Genomic DNA, 22,763 nt, shown 5'->3' with positions numbered 1-22,763 from the left:
AAAGTGGATGCTCAGTAAGTCCCTGTAGGATTCTTGCAACAATGGCCCTGTCACTCCCTCTGTCTGTTCTCCACTCTCCATCCGTTCTCTTCTCTCCTCACCCCTTCTCCCACCTCTCCCCTCCCCTGATGAGCACCCTGGGATCTCAGAGGCAGTGACAAGGGGTTCGACACTTCCATGTGCAAGGAAGCTGATGAATGAGTGTCACAGCCTTAAGGGAGCCCGGGTAGAGCAGCAACAGAATAATGGAGGGAGATATGAGAGACGTGGGGATACGGGACGCAAACACACACACACACACACACACACACTTCTGTAACATACACCAGCCACTGCTGCCATTTTTTTAGAGCAATCGTGCATCCTCTGGGGTTCACTTTAAGTTGGTTTAACTCGATACCAAATGAAAGCACATATGTGAAATTTATGTGAGGTGCTGGTGGAAGTACTTTCACCGTCTCTGCTGCCAAGACGACGTATATGTCCAGGATGAACGGCGGCCAGGCCGCGTTTGATTGCATACATCTGCTGCTGGGTTTGTTCATATAGGAAATAAGACCAAAACTGCAAAGCGCCATCTGTTCCTGTTGGTATAAAGCTATATGCATCTTTTATTTTGCTGTTAAGATTGTATTATGATGAGGTTTCAGCAGAACTCACTCTGAGGATCATTGACACTCTCTACTGACAGAGAGCTGGGTAATAGCCAAGTACATTATAGCCACTCAAACAGCCATTCAAAGTTTATGACTCAAAACTCCTCAGGCTCACGGGGCTTGTTCCACTGACTGATTTCAATGGACTCTGGTTTACAACAAATACAGCGGCAGTGTGTCACTTTATTAATTTTAATACTTGATCAACTCAGAGCTACTTCGCCAAACAAAAGCATCTAATGCAGTATTGGTTTTTGTACCACAGGGGAATGCAAGTACGACTTCCAGGATTGGGGGGAGTGTGATCTGGCAACAGGCAAGAAGAACAGGACAGGCGTGCTGAAGCGAGCGCTCATGGATGCAACCTGTGCTGCCACTGTCACAGCTACTAAGCCCTGTGGGAAAATGCCCAAGACCAAGCTGCAAGGTAGGCATAAATCACAACTAGATAAAATGCAACTTTAGCTAGACACATCAATCTGTCAGTAACAGTGGAGCAAACTAAAGTCCAGTTGATGAATCACCACGTCTTCAGAAATGTGGGATGAGTTTCTCTACACGCAAACATAAAAAATTATCTTTACTGTTCAGAGACTGAAAAAACTGGCACTACTGTCCTCATCAGAACATTACCCCAAATGTTAGTTTTCAGTGAGGAAGTGTCTGCACACTCTGAACATATGAGGCTGATTCATCACCAAAATCAGTGATGGTCTGGACTTTATGATGTTGCTGGGACCATGGCATCTCTATTATGCTACCCTCATGGAGTCTGATCACATGTATGCACACCTGTAGGTGATTTTGTGGGGCTGTGTTTCAGTGCTCGTCCTGTTTCTACTTGCACAAAGGAGCAGATATTGTTGGGTTTGTTGCCTATTGGAGCTCTGTCCAGCTCTCTTTGTGTAACAGCTGGTAGCTCCTCTATGCTCTTGACGCTGTGCTGGGAGAAACAGCAAACCTTCTTGTAACTCCACGTATGGAGACTAGACTACATGTGCAGTCTGATTGGGCTGCAGGTATTGTCTCAGCTACCAGTAATGACAAGTACACCAGTAACACACAAATCGTGAGAAGAAGATGAGGGAGGGAGCACCACATGCTAAACAATTCCCTTTTTGGCGGCTGTCCTGCTTTTTCCTCTTCATTGTCACTTTCATGGTTTCACTTCAAAAATCGATGGAGCAAAATCAAATGTATTTTGAAGTAAGACGTCAATACTTGATTCAGTAACTACTACATTTAAAAAAGCAATCTTTACTGTATTGATGCTGAAAAATACCATTAATGTAACACACAGTCTACCTCTGTTATAAAATGAACAATTTAATTTTCATGTTGGTCTCTTGGTTCGTTGGTGTGACAGTGTGTTTGGAGAACGATCTCCTTTGTTGAAGACCTCCAGGAAGTTTTTTTTCTGCCAAATCTGCTGGCACAATAAAATGTACTGCCAGATTCAAGGTCACCTTTCGGAGTTCTGTACTTTCAATAAACATTTAATACAATTAAATTCATCCAAGACCAACAAATATTTAAAAATAAAGTATTGACCAGGTCTGTCTGTGAGTAAAGTAATAATGTAAACAGACAGATATTGATATAGTGGGTTCAAATCTGGAAATATTTATATTTACACTCACATAACATTAGATCATTTTGGATCGAAAGCACGACCGATGCAGAAACAAACTAATGATTTACAAGAAGAAGTGTTCCAGGACTGTCTGGCACTGTTAAATCACTGTAAACAGTTACAGGGGATGTTAGATTATTTGGTTTGTTAAATTAATTATAGCTGAAGGGATGTTTACCAGTTGGGTGTCTGTTTCTTCAGCTGAGCTTCTGATCTTTGTTCTGCCAAGCTCGCATATTGTTCCCCGTTCGGATCTGTTTGTTTTTTTGTACTTTTTATAACACAGGGGTCAAAATCTGAAATGAAAGAATCCAAATTTAGTTTAATTAGAATATATTAGCACCAATGTATGCATGTATGTATATGTAAGACGTACGAGAGTGAACTTCTTCTATACTCTTTTTGATAATTACTGTGCAAGTTCAGTAGATATTTATCTTGTCTCCTGGTACATTTCAAACTGATTGCATCTTTGCTAAATCCAGCAGACCCTTGCAATGATTTCATCTGAGGCAATGACGGCTGTGATTCACATTCATCACATCATGATGATGGAAATCCACCTACTTAAGTGCTAAGTTGAAGCGGTGAGTGACAGTGTTAAAGCAGGGGTGAATAGGTTAACTCAGTATTCAGCTGTAATTACATGCTTTTAGCTGTCTGTAGTCGTGTCAAAGACACTAAAGTTAGGGAGCCTTTTTTCTCCGACTTCCCACACTGTTCTTGAAATGGGCAGTTATCAGGAAACTCAAGTTGTCACAAAATTTAAGCTAATAGGAGAATATTAAATAATCATGTGGATGCATGTAGAATTTATTACAGTCAGCTTCGAGAGCTTGGTGTAAAGCTGGTGATAAGAAAACCCCCAATTCATTCCAAGTGAGTCCTTGCCCTTTGTTAATTTAGTAAACAAGGATGTTCTAATAGACCCACTGTGAATGTCCCATTGTCCAAACAGGATTATTATGCATGCAGAATCGCTGCCAATGGTCATAAACTGCACCCTTATCACGCTCAGCAGATGACATGTGTGCACATGAGGTTTGTTTAACCCTACTGTCACTCCATCCAAGACAATGCGAGCACGTCTGACACCATCTTTTACTACAGGGTGTCTGCATCTGCACTGCTGCCAACTGTAACACGTCTGTTTGTCTTTAGGTTTTACACCAAACTCTATTTGACTTTCAAAGGTAGAATCTGTTAATGTTTTTTACTCAGTAGCACAGAGTGAAAATGCTTTGTGACAGGACGTTTCTTGAGGAGCTGCACTATACTTGCCATCTGTGAGTCTCCCTTGCTTGTTGGCAAACATATGTTACAGGACACCAGTGTTAAAACATAAAGAGAAACGCTGAGTGTCAATTCGATTCGTGCGACAAATACTGTTTGCTCAAACGCGAGACTGACTTTCCAAGGAAGAAGTACAGCATCAATGGTTCCAGCACATGGCCAATAATGACACCTTCTGTTAAAAGGAACTTATCACTCTTGTCAGGGTAATTGCACATTTTGTGGTTTAGAGCACTTGAGCGACGTCTGTCTGTCCGTCCACTTTCTGCAATGATTTACTGTATCCTGGTCAGTGCTGTTGAGTAGGGACCTTTATTATAATGCAAAATGCAACAGCGAGGAAGGGTGGAACATAAAAAGGTGTCCGATCTATCAGCATCCATCACACCAACATTCACACCCTCAGTTTAATCTTTGTCTCTTTATCTGTGGACTGTGTGACTGTCGACACTCCCATTAGTTCTATTTCTTTGATTTTTTTTTTTGCTATCTTGGTACTTTAAGTGTTATATTGTAAATTTAAAGTACTTTATGTCACATTGCTCAGTTTAATGTCCAGGCTCCTGTTGCTGCTGCTGTATGGCACAGGCATTCAGGAAATTTATGTGAGGTACAAATTAAAATACCTCTAATAGACGTATCTGTCATGATCCCTGCCTGGCCTTGTCCCTGTTGGTCCATTTCCTGTTCCTGCCCTCTCAGTCTCTTTACTCTACTCAGCACTAATCCTCCTCTCCCTGTGCTCACTTACCTTAATCACCAGATCTGTTTCACCTGTGCACCAGGAACCTTTTATAAGCTCCCCTCAGTCGGCACCACCTTGCCAGATCATCAGCGTTAATGCTGTTTCCACACGTCTTGCTTACCTTTCCTGACTAGTTATCCTGTCTCTGTGTTTTGTTTCTAGCCCAGCATTACAATTTGATCTTTTAACTTTCCATATTTATTTCCCATATCTCATTATGCAAGTGCATCTGCACAACTACATCAATGAATATTGTGAACTTTCTATGTTAAAGGATATTAACATTTGTATGTGCACACAGTCTGTGGATGTGTGTGTTTGTGCCTGCAAGTGAAAACGTGTTCAGTAGGCAGCAACACGGTGTACCTGCATGCATCAGTTGTAATGAAGGCCAGATATGTGAAGGTTGATTGACAGCCTAAAGAGGTGTGACAGCTGAGGAATGATAGTAGCCAAGATGAAGAGAGAGCGAGGTGTGATTTTCCCATGTCTGCCAGTTGGAAGATAAGCCTTTGGAAGCAGAGGGGTTACTGGGAAAAAGAAAGAAGGGGTGGTGTGCACAATGAGGTGTGTACACGAGGAGGGAGATTTGTGTATGTTCTTCAATGTATGTCAGGGGAAAGGTAGAGATACAGTCCACAGCAGTGGGATCTGAGGGCTTATGGAAAAAGAGAAATGTTTGACTTTGGAGTGACTTGGATGGTGAGAGAAGAGGCTATCTAACCCCAGGCTGGGAGCAGAGATCTGCCTGGCCCAATCTACATTTCTGACCAGCCACCATGGGTTTGGGAGGTTTCCCCTGACTGCAGCAGGTTGCTGTCATGGAGGTAGCATCTGTCATTTGCAGATTGTGGAGGAGACAATGCTAAGAGGTGCCTTGGGAAAGATCTGCGATTCAGAGTTGCGTGTCTTTGCTGTCTAGTCCAGGTGAAACGCAGACCCTGTGGAGAGAAAAGAGAGAACAAAGAATGACAGAAATGAAACATTATGAATGCCTTTGGAAACCTCAAGGTCCCCTACTTCTTTCAGGCGAACAGGAACGAGAGGAGCACGGGGAGCATTTGGATGCCAGAGTTGATTTCGGGTTAAACAAAAGGCATTGTTTGGATAAATCCGTGTCTCTGAATGAGTTTAGAGTGAATTTGTTTGCATTCTTCTTGCTGGACAGGGAGGTGGTGTTCTGAAATCAAAGACGTGCATTCATAACCACACATGGTATAAACCCAGTACCTCTGCTCCACGAAGGCAGAGAATGTCACTGAAGCTAAAGTTTGAGTCTAACCAGCCAAACTTAAGTTGTAAATGATGTAAATTTTATGAGCTTGAGTCACTATGTGATGATGACCTGATACCACACCCTGCTGTGGATCTTAAGGAAAAGTGCTGAAGACCCTTTTTTTTCCATTGATCAACTCATTATTTAGTTCACCCCATTAATAATAAAATGCTAAATCAGATTCTGCTCTCACCTTAAATTTGAGAATATGTAGTGACTTTTTTGTCCACGGTATATTTGAGTAGGAAAAGGCAGCAACGACCCAATTTTGAGTTTGTGTCAGAGTCAAAGAAGAGTGTGCAGCGTCATGTAATGCAAATGCAACAGAAAGCCCTCCAGCCTGGTACGAGAGTCCCCATCTCATATATTGGAGCAGGAGTGAATCCTTTTTCTCATGCACTCTCCCCGGGGAGCAGAATGCACAGACGGAGGATAAAGAAATAAAAAAATACAAATATTCAAACAAACGAAAACAAACAAATGAATGGAAGAGAATTTCTGTATTTGCATGGGTGAGAGCACTTTGCACTAGTGTGGAAGTTTGCTAGCGAAGTGACAAGAACAGATTTCTAAGAACAATTCTTCGTCGTTCACATTCAGAATATTAAAAGGTTACAAGTGAAAATCTCGTTAGCTGAGCACAACTTGTCGCTGCTCAGCTCATGCTGCTTGCTTGCATGTCATTAGGGGATTTGTGAGTTGTGGAGGTGTCCTTTCACAATAATCCATTAATGCAAAAATTAATTCTGGACTCATGTCGAATTCTTAACTTTCTTACATATATGAAAAGATTTTTTTTAGACTTTTTTTTTTTTTTTTTCAACTTACTTTTTTCATTTTCAAATGTAAATTAAGATTTTTATTTCACATTTGACATTTGTTCACAGGTTTAGCTGTGAACCCCGGCAAACGTTATGTGGGAGGATCTAAATATAGTGTCAGTGCAGCAGTAGTACTTTGGTACATGGTCTAAAGAAAAGGGTGTGGATTAGCCAGGCTGACATCTCTGTTTAACACGCAGTAAGCTGAAAAGCTTACTAGAAAACAGTACTTAGAGTTGAGAGAGTAGTAGTAGTAGTAGTAGTAGTAGTAGTAGTAGTAGTAGTAGTAGTAGTAGTAGTAGTAGTAGTAGTAGTAGTAGTAGTAGTAGTAGTAGTAGTAGTAGTAGTAGTGCCAAGCATCCCAGAAAAGCTGCATATACTGTATTTGAAAAAGGTGATCAAATTCCCGTGTACAGTATCTCAAATAAAATAAATAGGAAGTTACATAGTTATTTCTAAGACTCTGGGACTCCACGAAGAGAGACGGGTGGACAAACAGAGAAGATGTAGAACAATAGTGATGCATCCCAGATGTGGCCAGTCCTTCAAAATGAGTCCAAGAGCACGGTCACACAAGAACGAAGAACTTTCATCAGGACTCTACTATCTGATAGATGGATAGAACGGGTGTCCATGGGGAGTAGAGAGGCAGCATCCACTAGAACCCCACCAGAAAAACATTAAGGCTTGTCTGAATTAGTTTTTGAGTTTGTGTTTAACCCCATGATATAAAAGGAAAAAGGTTTAACTTTGATCATAGCTTCAGATATACATCCATTACAGCAGTGTTGGTAAGACTTGCAGGGAATCACATGTCTCAGGTCTACTGTAGCTGGAAGCTGGAAGAAAACATAACACTGGAAGCTTTATTGTGAAACAGATACAGGATTTGCTCAAATGATCGCAGATAGCAACAACTTATATAACAACACATCCCACTTTCAGTGCAGACAGGAAGTTCAAAGAAAAAACTTATATAAGCTTACATAAGCTTTTTCTATTGCTGAAACATACAATAGCAGTACCCTAAAAATACAGTTCTGATTAGTCATGTTTGTTTTTTCCATTTGTGTTTTCACCACAAAATAATCGGCCTTTCAGCTGTGTAACCCGTCGGTGCGCACACACGCACACACACACACAATAAGAAAAGGTACAAAAACAATTCAACTGAGACACACAGATATGAAGAAATGCAGATTCATACAGACGTCCTGGCAGATTGACAGACCAACAAACAGCTAGCCAGGAGCTAGCTATCCATGCCACTGCAGGTTGTGCTCTCCTCTTGTTCAGCAGAGCATAGAGGCCTCAAAGCAGAAAGGGAAGCCATAGACTGTGGCTTCGGTCATGGCTGCATGGCACCAATCCACTGTTGCAGGAAGTTGATAAAGTGTTTTTTCACGGGGCACACACAAATCCACCGAATTAATCCCGAGGAGAGCGTGACGCCGAACTGCCCTCAGTGTCACAGCTTTAAACCTGAACCTGAAAAAAACAAATTAAGATTCGTACTGTTGATTATTAAAATTTAAAGCGGAGCATGGGAGCTATTCATGGAGAGAATGGGATTTGATTATTTTCAAAGACGCCACCTCTGGCTGAGAAATTGTCAAAAGTAAACTCTGTGGGTTGTAACGCTTTGTCTCCGTTTGTTCTTGCAGATGCAAAGAAGCAAAAGAAGGAAGGCAAGAAGCGAGAGCGCACCCAAATGGACTGATGAGGTCGTTTGTCCCAGGGAGGAAGGAAGAAGTGGGTGGAAAAACGTCCACTGCCCTATTTCATCACGGTTCCTCTTTATATGTCCTGTAGGTTGACAGTAGGAGCCTATAGAGCTTTGACGAGACCAGTGGGATTATGACCTTTAGTGACAAGAAGTTTTACTTTTCCTTCTTAGCACCTGATAAGAAACAACTCATATGTTGTGATAGGAGTTATAATACTCAGCAGTAGGGGCGCATAACAAATATGGAGACTTGTTTATTAGTGTTCTCACCTAATGATGTTGTTTCTAGGATTATTCTCTGAAAAACAAATTGGATAGGATTTGTTTTACACTTGCATAGCATAAGTCTAATTTGGAAAACTCTTTGGTCCATGCCCGGACTTAATGATGCAGTTTCCTAAGAGTGAAGCTCTTAACCTCTTCACTTAATTTGAGCATAAGAATTTGTGCATTTGCAATTCTTTAATTGTTAGTCACGATGCAGTATCTCTTTTTTATTCTATTTCCAATAACAAACATAAGCCACCTCCGTCTGCAGCCTGCATGATGTAGCTTCTCTACAAGTATGTAAAGTTGCAGACTGTAACAGTTTTTAGTTAGATTTCCTCCTGCATTTCTATTGTACCTCAGTTTGTACCCACAAATTTTTACTCTCCTGCTCCTGCTTGTACAAAATCGCCACTATTGTAGTTCTCAGCTGGAGTTAACAACCCCGTTGTGTCTTGTTACATTTCCAAAAATAAAGATGAATACAGTGTAAAAAATAACTTTCACTCTGTGCATCCTCAGTCAAAAACTCCCAAAATATCAAACACATTTCATATATTTTTATTTGAATTTCATTCTGCAAGAATATGGCACAATGGAACCACTTAATGCAGGTTGTCTTACAGTGTCATAGGTGGCCAGTGATAGTAACACTCATTGTCCAGAACAAATAATCAATCAAGTATGCGTCAAAAAGGAAATCAATACCATTGTTACTGTACAGGAAGTATCATAGTGGAGAATGATGGGGGAGAATAAATGTAGGATTGCTGAGGGGAAAACATTCAGATAGTAGCTATTAAACACGTGTGTGTACATTTCAAATGTACCGCATCTGAATTACATATAATGTATTATCATAGATTTATATACAATGCAAACAATAGACTGTTAAATTTATTTTTCCTATTGCAAGAGAAGCCACAAGCCACAGTAAGTGAATACACAATGAACACCTACATACATAAGCAAATGAAAAATGAACACTTGAATGTACATTTAACACTTGCAGCAGGCTACAGTTTTTTTTTTTTTTTCCCTTGTTTTCTGTTTAGTTTGCTGATTGTTTTAAATCCATACTTATTGTGACCCTTTAAAGTTCAGCTCAGGTCAAAGAACTCACCCCTCAACTCAACACTTTGGTTGCTCCACAAAAAAAGTGGAAAAAGAAACTTTTCCCCAGGATGTTGAAATTGCAAAAATTGTGTGTCCGGTAAGCGAGCAGATGACCAGCTTCTTCTCAGGATGAGGGTAAAGCCTCAGAAATTTACAGGAGAAATCAAAATGAAGCCCTTGCTCCTGGGCTTCAGGTCACACTGAAACTAGTTTTACTTTTGTCCTCTCCTCCTCTCGGGTTTTCACGTTTACTCTATTTTTTCCCCCCTCTGGCTGCAAAAGTCACTCTTGAAATCCCCTGGAACGCTGCTCTGAAGTTTAAAAGTTTGGATCCAGTTAGTCATTTTGCAAGGCAGGAATCCAATCCTTTGCAAATCACACCTCCAGAAATGCACATATATTTATACCTTCTACGTTTATAATAGTTCTCTTTCATAACCCACAATATTAATATGTTTTTATTAACATTTTAATTTCGAACTAAAAAGGAAAAACAAAAACTTTCTAGCTGTACACTGATCATATTCTAATTTTTTATTCTACATTTCTACAGAAACAGATTTATAAAATGTGATAGAAAATGTACAATAATATGCATTTATATTTATCCCAGTAGCACGTAAATGTGTCCAAGTGAGTCTTTGGAAGCCTGTTGCTATTGAAAGACTGTTTAAAGAGGAACGAGTGATGACAGAGAAATATACAATCACACTGTGCACATCTTCCCTGATGTGTGCCATGATATTTTGTCCAATCTGATGCCTTCATGCTGAGGATGTCATTTAGAAAAAATAAAACACCACACAGCAAGCTGCATGCACACACACCCACACTCACAAATGACAGCATTAATCTTGATATAATGACAGACAGGAAAGCACAATTTCCTATGTAGACGTGTGTGTGCACACAAAACACACACAGATGAATAGAATGGAAACCCCAAAATACCTCCCCATGCCTGCAGGATCACACTGAAACATGTCACTGGTGTAGCTGTATGCTGTACAGTTTCTAATACGTTATTTTAAAAGGCATCGAGATGAAGATTTTAGATTGTTCAGTCCAAAGTTCATCTGCAATCAGGCCGCGGCTGTTACGGTAAATTACCGTGATGAGAGCTCAGAGCTGGGAAACACAATATCTTCAACAAAAAGATATTTTAGGAAGGCTGAATTACATGCTCTTTAATGTGCATCACACTGCAGCACCGTCTGCAACTTTCGGCACAGGCACACTAAAGATACAACAGGGATTTTAGGATAAAAGAGCAATTTGTTTATGTCATTCTGGGTAAGGCACTTGAAATTGCTCTGTACAATCTGGCGATATATACTTTCCGTCTTTGATAAAAGTCTCACAGCAGCTGTACAAACTTTTCACTTCTGCATGGCTGCACAAAGGTGTTGAGATTATTCTCAACAAGAGTGGAGCCGGAGAAACCTTCAATTGAAGTCATTTCTGATAACCACTACATGTCATATGTACTCCGTAAAAGGAATGTAGCCCTTTGACATAAGCCGTATGAAGAGGAGCCCAGCTAGCTCTGACGGCACATTATGATGTGTTGATTACAAAAGAGACAATGTTTATTCTAGTCCTATTAGACAGATGAATGTCATGGTATATGTCCTGTCTATGACCAAATGCGCATTTGAACGGACTTGTAAAATGGGAAGGTTATGATCATAATCACCACGTGGGAAACTGTGGATTCTGTTTGCACAACATGAGGATGAGATGCAATAAAAGCACAGGAGGGATGGTAAACAGCGCCATATCACACCGTGTTTACACTAGGCGGCAGGTTTCGTCTGGGACACTTAAATTCCTGCAGCAGAACCCTTGGCTGACCTGCCCAGAACTGCTGTGACTTCTCCAAACATGGTCCACTTGCAGCGTGATCCTCTAGCTTTGGATTTTGTCACTGACAGACCCTCCTTCACTCCACCCTCTCTCTTAAGCCCCCCAGTAACCATGACTACTATGGCGGCTAACTTGTCTGTTTCATGTATACAAAGTGAACACCACAACACCCACTTCCCCTGTTTCCAACACAAAAGACAACTCGCGTTACAAGGACGTTGTGTTGTTCTCCTCTGTTCAACAACTTGGCAACAAGAGCAGGGGGAGTGAAACGGCTCACTAGAACTTTGCTCCTGAGATAACCGCAGAAAGCACTTTTGTTTTTTAGATGCTACTCACCCCTCCACCCTCCCGAGGAGGTGATAAACTGCCATCACCTTCCATCAAACACCCAAGCAGCTGCTCAAACTGGGACCCCTGGACCGCCGCTTGAGCGGTGAGCCACTTACTCTCCTGCTGGTATCACTCAAACGACAGCTTAGCAAAGATTAATCAGATATTCTGGAAGGCTCTTTAGCGACTACTGAGATGTGTGACAGATGTCAGACAGACATGGCTCCACTTATCAATGTGACGGATGGTTGGATGTTGAACTTGGATGGATGCCTGCTCAGATAGATAAAATGAACCATATATGTACGTGTGGCAGTGGTGGAATAATCATTTTAGAAAATGATGCACTGCTGTCTCTGCAAGTCTAAATGCTGCTTACATATTATTCAGGATTCAGTGGTATGTCACTGCATTGTTATTACTGAGACATGGAGACTACATTTTCCTTCTTATCATGATTATTTTTGTTTCTCTGTGTTCACTGTCTTTGAAGGAGCTGCTATGTCAAGCCAAACTCCAACACCTAAGAATTCAGTTTACATTAGAAGAAAAAGAAAAGGAACACAAGTTCTCATTTAAGGAGCTGGAACCAATCAATTCAAACCACATCTACAGGAACATGATGAAACAGATTAGCTAAGTTTTGACTGTGAAAGTTTCTGTTTCTCATAAAGGAGACAAAAACAGACAAAGCAAAGTTTTCTAAGGCCCCTCAAACTCAAGCGTAGACTGCTGGCTTCTTATTGTCATTTGATTATGACTAATACCTGATGGGTTTGATCTGTGCAGAACATGATGGAGTGTAGCAGAGCAGAGCAGGGAGGGGGAGGCTTGCATGAGGCAGAGTAGATTAATGAATATGAAAGCAATAGAAAGCTACATATAGTCATCTTATTCCTCTAACAGTAGTTGGTACAGAAAGCAAAAATTCAAAGTTGGATTAATGTAATCATCACCTGACATCAAATTTGACTTAATACCCTGTTTTATTCATCACTGAAATAATAAATATGACATAATTTCAACTAAGCTACTAAAATAAATTATTATAAGTTATATTTGTACACTTGTGCTGTCACTCAGTAAAGCCTTTTCTTTCTCTCTCTCGCTGTTTCTGCACCATTGACTGCTGTTTTTCCTCTTTCTCACTAGGTTTTGTTTGACAGCACATGCAACAAACTGCCTGAGTGCAGGTTGCAGTAGTGATAGTAAAAGTGCTCTCTGAGATTACAGGCGGCACTCTGCCATGTTGCTGCAGCTACGATAGCCCAGTGAATATCTGTTTAGGCTGCATATATCACGTCTGAGGAGTTATGGAAGAAAAAGTAGACTGAGCCCGTGGGAAAACTTCTGAACTTCCTGACAATCAGTCTGCGCTAGTCCATGTTCTAGCGTATGATTTATTTCTGAAAACATTTGCAATGATATTTATTCTGCACTATCTCTGACGTGCACAAGCTAAACACTATCAGTGAAGGAAAAACGAGTATTCAGGACAATGCGAAATAGACAAATTATACAGCAAGCCTGAGAATGGACTGTACACGTGATATTTACATTACATTCATTACCTTGTGTAAGGTAAAGACTGTAACAGGATCAGGACCGAGTTGAGCACTAAGTGGAGTACGGACATACAACATGAAAGCACAAGCTGAGTGTGTAATGGGTGATCTTTAGTCTCAAATGTAGCTGTTCCACGTCGTCCCATTATCTGATCAGCCTCATGGAGAGTTTTCATTATAGGATCTGTCCCAGATCTCTCTTTAAGGAGTCAGCCTTGAGGAGCTACTCAGTGCAGGCGTAATTCTTTGCAAAGCCCCCCTACCAGCCACTGTGGAAACCTCCTGATGGCAAATGCTCCTGCATATTCATCACCCCAACTCGTGAGCATACATTAATGTATCTGAGAATTGCTTAATAGGTTGAAATGATGGATGACATGCATGAAAACACAGAACATGTCTCACAGTAAATTGCTATTTATTATATTTAAATTAAAATAAACACTATTACAACTATTATTACTTTTAATCTACGAATATTACAATGTAGACCGAATAAATTAACTCAAATTATATTTTTTAATAAACAGGAGATGGTGTACAAAACGAAAATAGCCCTTAGTTAAATCACGAGGTTGTAACCTGTGATCAGAAGTAAACTCCACTTTTGGAGCACACAAGCATATGTCAGCATGCACTCGCGCACGCGCACACACACACCTTTAAACTCAGCAGCCAGCACAGTAACCACCACACTGTGACGTCAGATCACTAATTAGCAGATTCAAATGATGTCTCCCACCCATCCACCCCTCTGGAAAAAAAAATAATGCACAAGAAACAAAAACCTCAGTGACTTCCCACTGACGTTCACAGCTCTGAGCTCCTGTTGCACACACTGAGCAGAATGGTGAATAACTTGGTGATTGAATAAACATTAATATCTTCATAGCCGTCATTAAACAGACATCCTGTTAGCAGTTGTACATGTTGAATCAAATCAGAAAGTGCGACTGAACAATCTCATGCCACGTATTTAGTCATACCAGTTTGATGTTTGTTGTTCTTAGAGCTTATTAGTGAGTTTTTGAGCTTCTGGTAGATGTATTTTTAAAATTTTGACACAGTCAGGTGAGAAGTGTCCAGTATTAATGCTAAACTAACTGTTTCTGGGCCCTATATCAACAGACATGAGTGATATTCTCATTAAAAAAAAAGCATATAATCAAATTTCTGAAAATAGTCAATTTAAATCAAACCAGAGAGTAGATTTCTAGAATCATGGATTTGTCTGATTGGTCCAGATAATTTTTTTGCAGTTGTTCTGCTGCCATCATTTGCCATTTTTCTATTTTATGATGCAATCTGGGTCAACATCCTGTATGCACTTTAAAATTTACAACACAACTCATAAGCTGCTGTTTTCACAGTAAAAAAAAAAAAACTTCATTAGAAAGTAGTTCCAACCAGAACTGTTGTTGCTGAGTGAGCTGAGCTTGTGTAACCAGGACAAGTTACTGTTGAATATTTAAAATGTCATTTTTCAACGCTGTGAGCACAGACTGCACTGTTTTGGGGCAAAACTCTGGAGACAGATATTCTAAAACCTGGCTTAGTAAAAACAACCTAACCACCTGCAACTCCTCAAATAAAGTAAAGATAATGTTTATTTTGTGATTTTGCTCAACTGGCCCCTTAAATTGCTTCTGGCCACTGGTTGGTTCCACCAGTGTGCAAAACTGACATGTGCAGCTTTAATATATTTATATATCTATTGTATATTCATGGCAATACATTCCCACAAGGGCCTGTTAGTAGAAGGGATTGTTTCTAGCCCTGATGCGACCATGTCAGAAGAATCTACACAAGCTGCCCTACTTTACCCTACATGTTGCTGGTTGGAAGTGCTAAGATGATGATCACAGACAGACAGAAGGCAGGCAGAAGAGCACACATGGGTGTACACACATACACACACCCGCATGTGCACACACAAAGAGAATACACCGATATGTACATTTATCTACAGGTATCTTCACTGAACATCAAACTTCTGAAGTTTGTAAATTCAGTCAGCCCTATTTTCCCATTTTGAAGTTTTGTGTTCTTGTACAGTGCAGATCTTCCTTTGCTCGTCAACGTTTTTCCATTTTGTATAGATCAACTCAGTGTCATTCCCAAATTATCCCTGCTCTAACATGCCCTCATTTGTGAGTTTACAACTCTGAATTTTTAACAACCTTATCCTTATCTACTCTGCTTCTGCACGACACATCTCAATGCAACTGGCATCAGTTGAATTTGTAAAGTGCTACAACCGGTTATTGGGAGAGAAATTGGAAAACTCATGATCAATTATGATAAGTAATTTCAAACATACTCCTGCAGCCTTGATCATGCTCACAAACCTCTTTCACAGCTCACCACACACACACACACGGATGGCACACACAGAATCACACAGGCATCTCATACTTCTACCTTTCTTCCTAAGAGGGCCACATTTATCTGGCTGACCTAATATTTTTATACTGGCAGAGGAGAAGATGTTTGAATGTCTTTTTAAATGTGACATTGCACAGAGCGTAGCAGGCCGGGTTGATGGTGCTGTTGATGTAGCACAGCCAATAACCAATAGTCCACACTGTATTAGGAATGCAGCTGGAGCAGAAGGTGTTAATAAGCACCATCACATTATAAGGAGTCCAGGTGGCCACAAAAGCTACCAGGATGGCCATTATGGTGCGGGTCACTTTTTTCTCCCTTGATGGCGCTGCTTTCTTCTTCTTATTCGGAGGCTGCTTTGTCATCTTCACAATCTTTCGCGCTACATTATTCTGCCGCTCTGAAGCTGGGACGATCTCGACTGTGGCATTGGACGGTGCGTAGCAGTCACTCTTGGGTGATTTAGTCTTGATCTTGATGCAGGTAAGCTTGGAGCCACCTGCCTTTGCTCGCTGACGTGGCAGTGACTGACTTGTGTCAGCGTTGTTAGCAGCAGAGGGTGCTGCCTCCTCATCCTTCTGGTTGGATGCAGCCACACTGCCGGATGTAGAGTCATTGGAGCTATCCTTCTCTTCTCCAGGAGCACAGTTCTCCCGTGCCCCATCGTCACCTTCAGTTTCACCCTCAGCAGTTGTTGAAGAAGGTCCTTTACCGTTCTGCAGTTTCCCATCATGCTGGTTGGCCCCATCATCAGCATTTTGGCTCTGGGAATGTCCTGCATCCTCCCCTGGTACGTTGTTGTTGTTGGGTTTTGGTGTGTTGTTCCTCCTCTGGCCAGGCGACAGAGGTTCTGGATTGGCCCCTGATGGTTTGCGGTTCTCTTTCTTCACACGACTCTTGCTCGCTCTGGAGATCTGCCAGTAGAGCTGAATCATGATGATGACAGGCAGGTAAAAGGCAGCGATGGCTGTGCCAAAAGTGACAGCAGCATTAGAGAAGAACTGGATGTAGCACTCTTTTTCAGGCACTGTCCGCCCACCAACAATGAACTGCCAGAAGAGAATGGCGGGTGCCCATAGGATGAAAGACAGGACCCAGGCTGCAGCAATCATCATTCCTGCCATCTTGGTGGTCCTTTTGACAGGATAGCTGAGGGGCTTGGTGACGCAGAAGTATCTGTCGAAGCTTATGATAAGGAGATTCATGACCGAAGCATTGCTGACAACATAGTCCAACGCTAACCACAGGTCACAAACCACCGGCCCCAGAGGCCAGTAGCCTATCACTATGTAGACTGTGTACAAGTTCATGGAGCACAGTCCGATAATTAGGTCAGCACATGCAAGGCTGAATAAAAAATAGTTGTTGACAGTCTGTAAGTTCCTATTAACTTTGATGGATAGCATGACCAAGATATTTCCAATAACTGTAACCAAACTGAGCGAACCAGCCACCAGCACGATGAACACCACCTCCACAGTCTTGTAGGCGCTTTGACTCTCTTGCACAATGTCTGTGTCATTGCCTTCAGAGGCATTCCAGGAGGTGAAATTGAATACATCCATGGCATTTGGTCTTTTGTTGCCACCTCCTACTCAGATGGAACCTAGAAAAGACAACAAAGAAGAAGAGATGATTTGTTATGGAGGTGCAAAAGATGACGATGTATCAGCTTCAGCTTTTTTTGTCATTTCAAGACTGAATAGCACATAACAGGGTCACGGGTCAAGCACGTATATTCATAATTGAATATTCTGCTATTAAGTTGGACCCATTCAAAAATACCTCACTTCTCCATTCAGATAGAACCATTAACACTTGTCCTTCTTGGCAAAGAAAGTAAATAAAATGTGGAAATTTTATAAATTATTTAAAGTAAAACACATTTAACATGCAGTTTTTAGTTTCAGGACAAACATAATGCCATCTAATGGTATGAGGAGAACTACTGATGACCCAGTGCTAGACTATAATATAAATAAACATGCCTCAACCATCACAATGAGCAGTGTGACTGTGTTACATAAGCTTTTAGCAAGACTAAAAGCTATTCATCAAATAGCAGTGACAATTATGACAGCACACTAATTAGATTGTTGATTAGAAGCACAGATATCTGGCACAGATATTTTTTTATAATCAGCGTCTAAATAACATCTCCCTGTTAGACACCTGCTTCGTTATAACCAAAATTAAAAACACTAAAAGGGATGGCACAATGAAAATGCACATGGTTGGATGATGAGAAATGAAATGTGTGGGGTCAAATGAGAATATCTCAGTGATAATCTCAGCATGGTGATACACATTAGCACAAAACACATGAATGCACTATTAAATTAAAGCTCTATTTGGGTATAAAAGTCTTTCCCAATACTGATTTTGAATTAAACCTGAATAACCAGGCCTACAATAATAAGAAATTAAAAATCACGAGTATCTCCACTGTTATCAACTTATTTATTTTGTATTTAGTTTTTTTCTTGCAGTATGCTCAAAGCTGTACTTGTCTCCTAGGCTTTTGTCTAACTATTCACTTTGACGGTTACATTTTCAACCACATAATACCTAATGACTAGCTTGTGGCTTGGTGCACACTGACACATGGCTTTTAATTTTTTCAGCTTTGTGAATGTGATTCCAAAATGCCTATATTTGTGGTTGACGAGCATTTTAGGATCAATCTTCCTTCTACTCAAATCACACAATATTAGCATGTACATTCTTAAGATGAGTGGGGGGATCGTAATTATACACCACACACACAGTCCACATTACCAAGAACTCAAAAACTTAAAAAGGGAATTATTGAAAATATTTGAGCTGACATTTTATCTTCAAAGGTCCACCTCCAAGTTGCACTTAGAAATTCTCTTCATACTGCACTATGAAATGCTTTTGATCCCCAAGTGACCCACTAGTTCTTGCTTTTAACCTTAAACATTTGCCTGTGTTGTAGACCTTGCTTTGATTTATACGCTACTTGGTTCTGCACTTCATAGGCCTTTGATATTTGGAGTAATGTGGTTTGTCTGCTCTATGTCTTGAGGTGGGCCACAACTCTTCAAATGCTGTAGGTCAGATTTTATGACATAGTTGGTGGCTTATCGCTTCTCAGTTTGACATAAATATCATCAGGCTGCAGTAGTGCTTTGACTTTTTCCTCAAGCTTTTTTTTTTTTTTTTTAAAAGATCTAATCAAATTTTACTCACCCTGTCCCTGAAAATAGGTTCAAAAGAACCACTCTATTACTAAATATGCTGCTTAAAATGTTGCACTGAAAACAAATATGCTCATTTGTTGACACCAGTGAGGATATTTACTCTGATACGTCTTTAGCTTCAGTTTTTGTAACTTACATGTATATAATCAACTAAATGTACAAGATGTTCATTTGATTTGAGCTTGATGATGACAGTGTATTAGTCATTCGCCATCTGATGAAGCCAAACAATAGAACGGATCACGGTGTAGCCAAAGTTAATGAAGTGTTATGGGTGACACACTATTGCAGTTGGAGAGCTGTCTTGTCCAAGACTTTGCCATTTTGGCTTAAGGTCTTAACAGTTGAGCACCGTTGCTGAGTAACTACTGAACATTCACTTATCTGCTGTTCCAGAAATCCCTAATCATTGCATTAGACATGGAGCTAAGCTGGCCTAATCCCCATAAAATGTTTAAGTCCACCGATTTACATTCAAAAACATCAACAATACAAATGGGACACACTTGTGGCTCGCTTGAGACAAGTGGATTAGAAAAGTAAAGTGGATCAGTATAGATGACTGTAGCGCGGTGGAGGCAGTTAACTCCCCTAGCTGCTCTTTGTCCACCTCCAGCTGCCATAAGCCTCGTCCCACACCTGAAATCTCTGCCATAACACAGGGAAAGCGGTGCCCTGGCTGGAGTCAACTAAAGATGTGCAAATCCTTTTCAGCTCAACATGGACAGCTGTGGTTTTCAAAAAAAAAAAAAAAAAAAAAAAAAAAAAACCCGTCTCAGGGGAACCCAGGCTAGGCTTTAAAGCTTCCATCCACGTGATGTGAGTCATGTTGGCATGAAGCTAAAACAGCAAAGACTTCTGCTCCCAAGGAAAACCAGTATTGTTCTTTATTTCAACCAACCAGCGTGAAGTTTGACAGTCTGCTTGTAGGATTCTGGTTAAAAGATTATCACATCTCCCTAAGATACTGAGCAATATTAGGGGAGACATAGTGAACAGGAAAAGGACAACTTCAGTGCTGACTGAAATTCAGGCATTCTAGCCCGCTGAGCATGAGTGCTGTTGCCATCGCCTGGGGAGTTCAGCAGAGGCTCTTAGCATAGCTATCAATCACAGAACTTACCTGCAACTCTCAGTATGGCTGCAGTCAGTACAAGTGCATCTGACAGAGCCCAATCAGAATGTGAGTGACACCTCCATTATTATCTCGAGAGAGATGAATATTCAGATCTTTCTTATTTATCTCATCACACTTGTTTATGGAACAGCATTCTCACTGTACTTGGTAAAACATGATAGACTCGGCGTTGTGGTTTATCTTCACCATCCTTAAACTTAGTTAAAGGTGTGTCAGTCGACTCTAATTTTCCCCTTTTGTTAAGCGTTTAGCAAAAATAGTGAGACAAGTGAGTTGTTGCCACGGGAGGATGTGAATAAATGAGCTTGAGCATTGTTCTGTGTTCAGACTTAGGTATTCCTGGAGTGGACTCACTAGAGCTGAAAATTGCTTATGCCCTTTGGGAAGTGGAAAGGGCCAACGTCGCCATTTCTCCACAACTTATATCCACACTTGGTCTTTTCTAGTGGGTTTCAAGCTGGTCAGATGTCCACTGGGTGAAGCTGAACAACAATCACTGCATTTTTGCTTAAATGACAGTAACTGCTTTACCTTTTAACTGAAGCTAAATAACCACTTACACAGGTCACCGGCTGTGTCAGGGACATTATTCAGGTGTTGTTGATCTGCTGATGTTGCTTTATGCTTTAATACAAGGAACATTGTTTCCAAATGTGGCAGCTGTGTTGTTGCCCTTATACCAATGTATTTTGCTGCCTCCCTAGTGTCCAGATCCCATTCCCCATCTCTGAGCACTGATCCAAGGTAAAACCCAAGGTCCTTGCCCCCTGCTTTCAGTGATTACATGCATTTTCATTGCTGGCCCTCTCCCTGGGAGTGTGTGGGGTCACGCCTTCGTTTACTTGCTTTTTGCAGAGAGGCATGACTAGAATGCAATACCTATCATTGCAGCGGTACAGGGGTTGCAGAGCCATTTAGCACTCCCCTCAGTGGTATTACAGTTCATGGATATATGTTTTTTTTTTATATTTACACCACTTTTCTTCACAGCAGTTTAAATGTAATATGATAATGTGGGAAACTTTAAGCTGGTTTATATCAGCGTTGACTGGTAAACATAAATTGGAAGTAGTTTTTATCATTAAGACACTCTGTTACATCTTTTTGGACTCTATGCCAAGGTTAAGTTCCTGCTTACATAAATATTGGCTCCCAAGTGGGTGTAAACTCCTCCCCAGCAGCGCTGTCATTCAGACAAAGCACTGGCATACACACAGACACACAAATGCATACAAATATTTGAAGCAATGTTTGGCAGGAAATGAAAAAGGTCCTGATAACAATCTAACCAACACTGCATCTCCGTGTTCTGATGAAACATGGCTACCAAACGATCCGAATCTTGAACTGAAGTATAATTACAAATTTGCATTCATTTCCTCTGGCTTTTTTCCACTGTCTCAGGGGTATCAGACTGTGAGGAACAGATCTTGACAAATGCCTGTAGAGAGTCAGTGTAAATATTTATACAGAAAATGATCAAAGTCATTTATCCATCTATTTAAGCAGCTTATTTGGGTACTGGAAGGTGGCGGCAGTAGGCTAGACAAAGTAAACCAGACATTGTCCTCTAATAGCTGCAACCTCCACCTCTACCTGCGTAATCATGGGGTATTCCCTGCACAGAGAAGGATCCTACTGGATCTTGACCTGACCTGACCCAGGGGGATACATCCAAAAGAAATCTCCCTCTGTGAGGCATCTGGGTCAGAGTAACTGAGTGCTTTCTAACTAATAGAGCAGTGGATATTCTTAGAGGGAACTCTAGTTGTCTCTGGAATCCCAGCAGAAAGTCATGCACCCTGCAAAGGTGATTAGTTATGACTGCTTAAATCCACTATTTCACTGTGTTGCTACATAGATATGACAACTATTCTTAGATGGTCGTAAAGCAAATTAAGTGGTTAGGGTTAGGGTTAGTGCTCAAATTGTCAAACTGTCCAATATAATACCTGCTTCTATCTGTCTCTGAAATCTCATGCTCTCTAACCCATAAGGTCAGATTATGTTAGAACAGAAGTGGTTTGCATGCCATTGTAGAGTTCTGAAGTTTTATTACTGTTTAAAGAAACAAGCACATATTTTCAGTGTGCGTGTCGGCATGGTCCAAGCCCACAGACACTGCACTTTTAGTGAAAACAACACCTACATAGGTTCCACACTAGTTATACAAGAAAGCTCATAACAGTATATTGACCTGAGTTGAGCTTTCACCAGCCTGTCCATGAGGAGATACCACTTTAGGGGAGACCAGTCCCAATCCAGTTATTGTTTAGAGAGTACGCTTTGTGCATAAAGATGAAGCCAACCTACTTTGTATCCAACACTAGCTTCCCATTAAAGTCTTAGAATTACTTGTGATCTTACCCGGCACATGGGACCAATTTGTGCAGGACTCATTGTTGCCTGAAAACACAGCTTTCAGAGTTACAGCGGCACGCCAGCCCATCCAACATAAGATAGTGATTCAGTATCGGATAGAGTATCAAACCCTTATGGAATAACTAATGGTCTCATTAAAAGTTAGACAATAGTATTCTGTATGAAAGGATGTAATTAACAGGAAAACCTCTTCTTTGCAGGTGTGACAAAGCCTCTCAAAGCCAGACCTCTCTGGTAATGCTTGTGTTAAGTGGACATGAAGCAAGAGATGTTAATGGAGAGTTAACGAGCAGGAAATGGCATTCAAGCAAGTGGAAAAACAGACTGTTATACTCTG

At 40.8% G+C, this 22,763-nt stretch overlaps 2 protein-coding genes across 3 annotated transcripts in view; one reads left to right on the top strand and one right to left on the bottom strand.

Annotated features, from left to right (window-relative positions):
* The window catches only part of ptn (pleiotrophin), a 35,598-nt gene extending 26,681 nt beyond the window's left edge, over positions 1–8,917 (top strand). Inside the window, exons 4-5 of the mRNA XM_026363929.1 lie at positions 922–1,083; positions 8,089–8,917. Of these exons, the coding sequence (XP_026219714.1) occupies positions 922–1,083; positions 8,089–8,144 (218 nt within the window). The 3' untranslated portion in view covers positions 8,145–8,917. The remainder of the gene's footprint in view (positions 1–921; positions 1,084–8,088) is intronic.
* The window catches only part of chrm2a (cholinergic receptor, muscarinic 2a), a 62,670-nt gene continuing 48,559 nt past the window's right edge, over positions 8,653–22,763 (bottom strand). For both annotated transcript variants that reach the window (XM_026363927.1, XM_026363928.1), the window contains exon 3: positions 8,653–17,288. In XM_026363927.1, the coding sequence (XP_026219712.1) occupies positions 15,742–17,247 (1,506 nt within the window). In that variant the 5' untranslated portion in view covers positions 17,248–17,288 and the 3' untranslated portion in view covers positions 8,653–15,741. The remainder of the gene's footprint in view (positions 17,289–22,763) is intronic.

Source organism: Anabas testudineus, chromosome 23 (genome assembly GCF_900324465.2).
Source record: "Anabas testudineus chromosome 23, fAnaTes1.2, whole genome shotgun sequence".
NCBI lineage: Eukaryota > Metazoa > Chordata > Actinopteri > Anabantiformes > Anabantidae > Anabas > Anabas testudineus.
The sequence above is the reverse complement of the archived record's forward strand: the minus strand, read 5'-3'. Positions and strand labels throughout refer to the sequence as shown.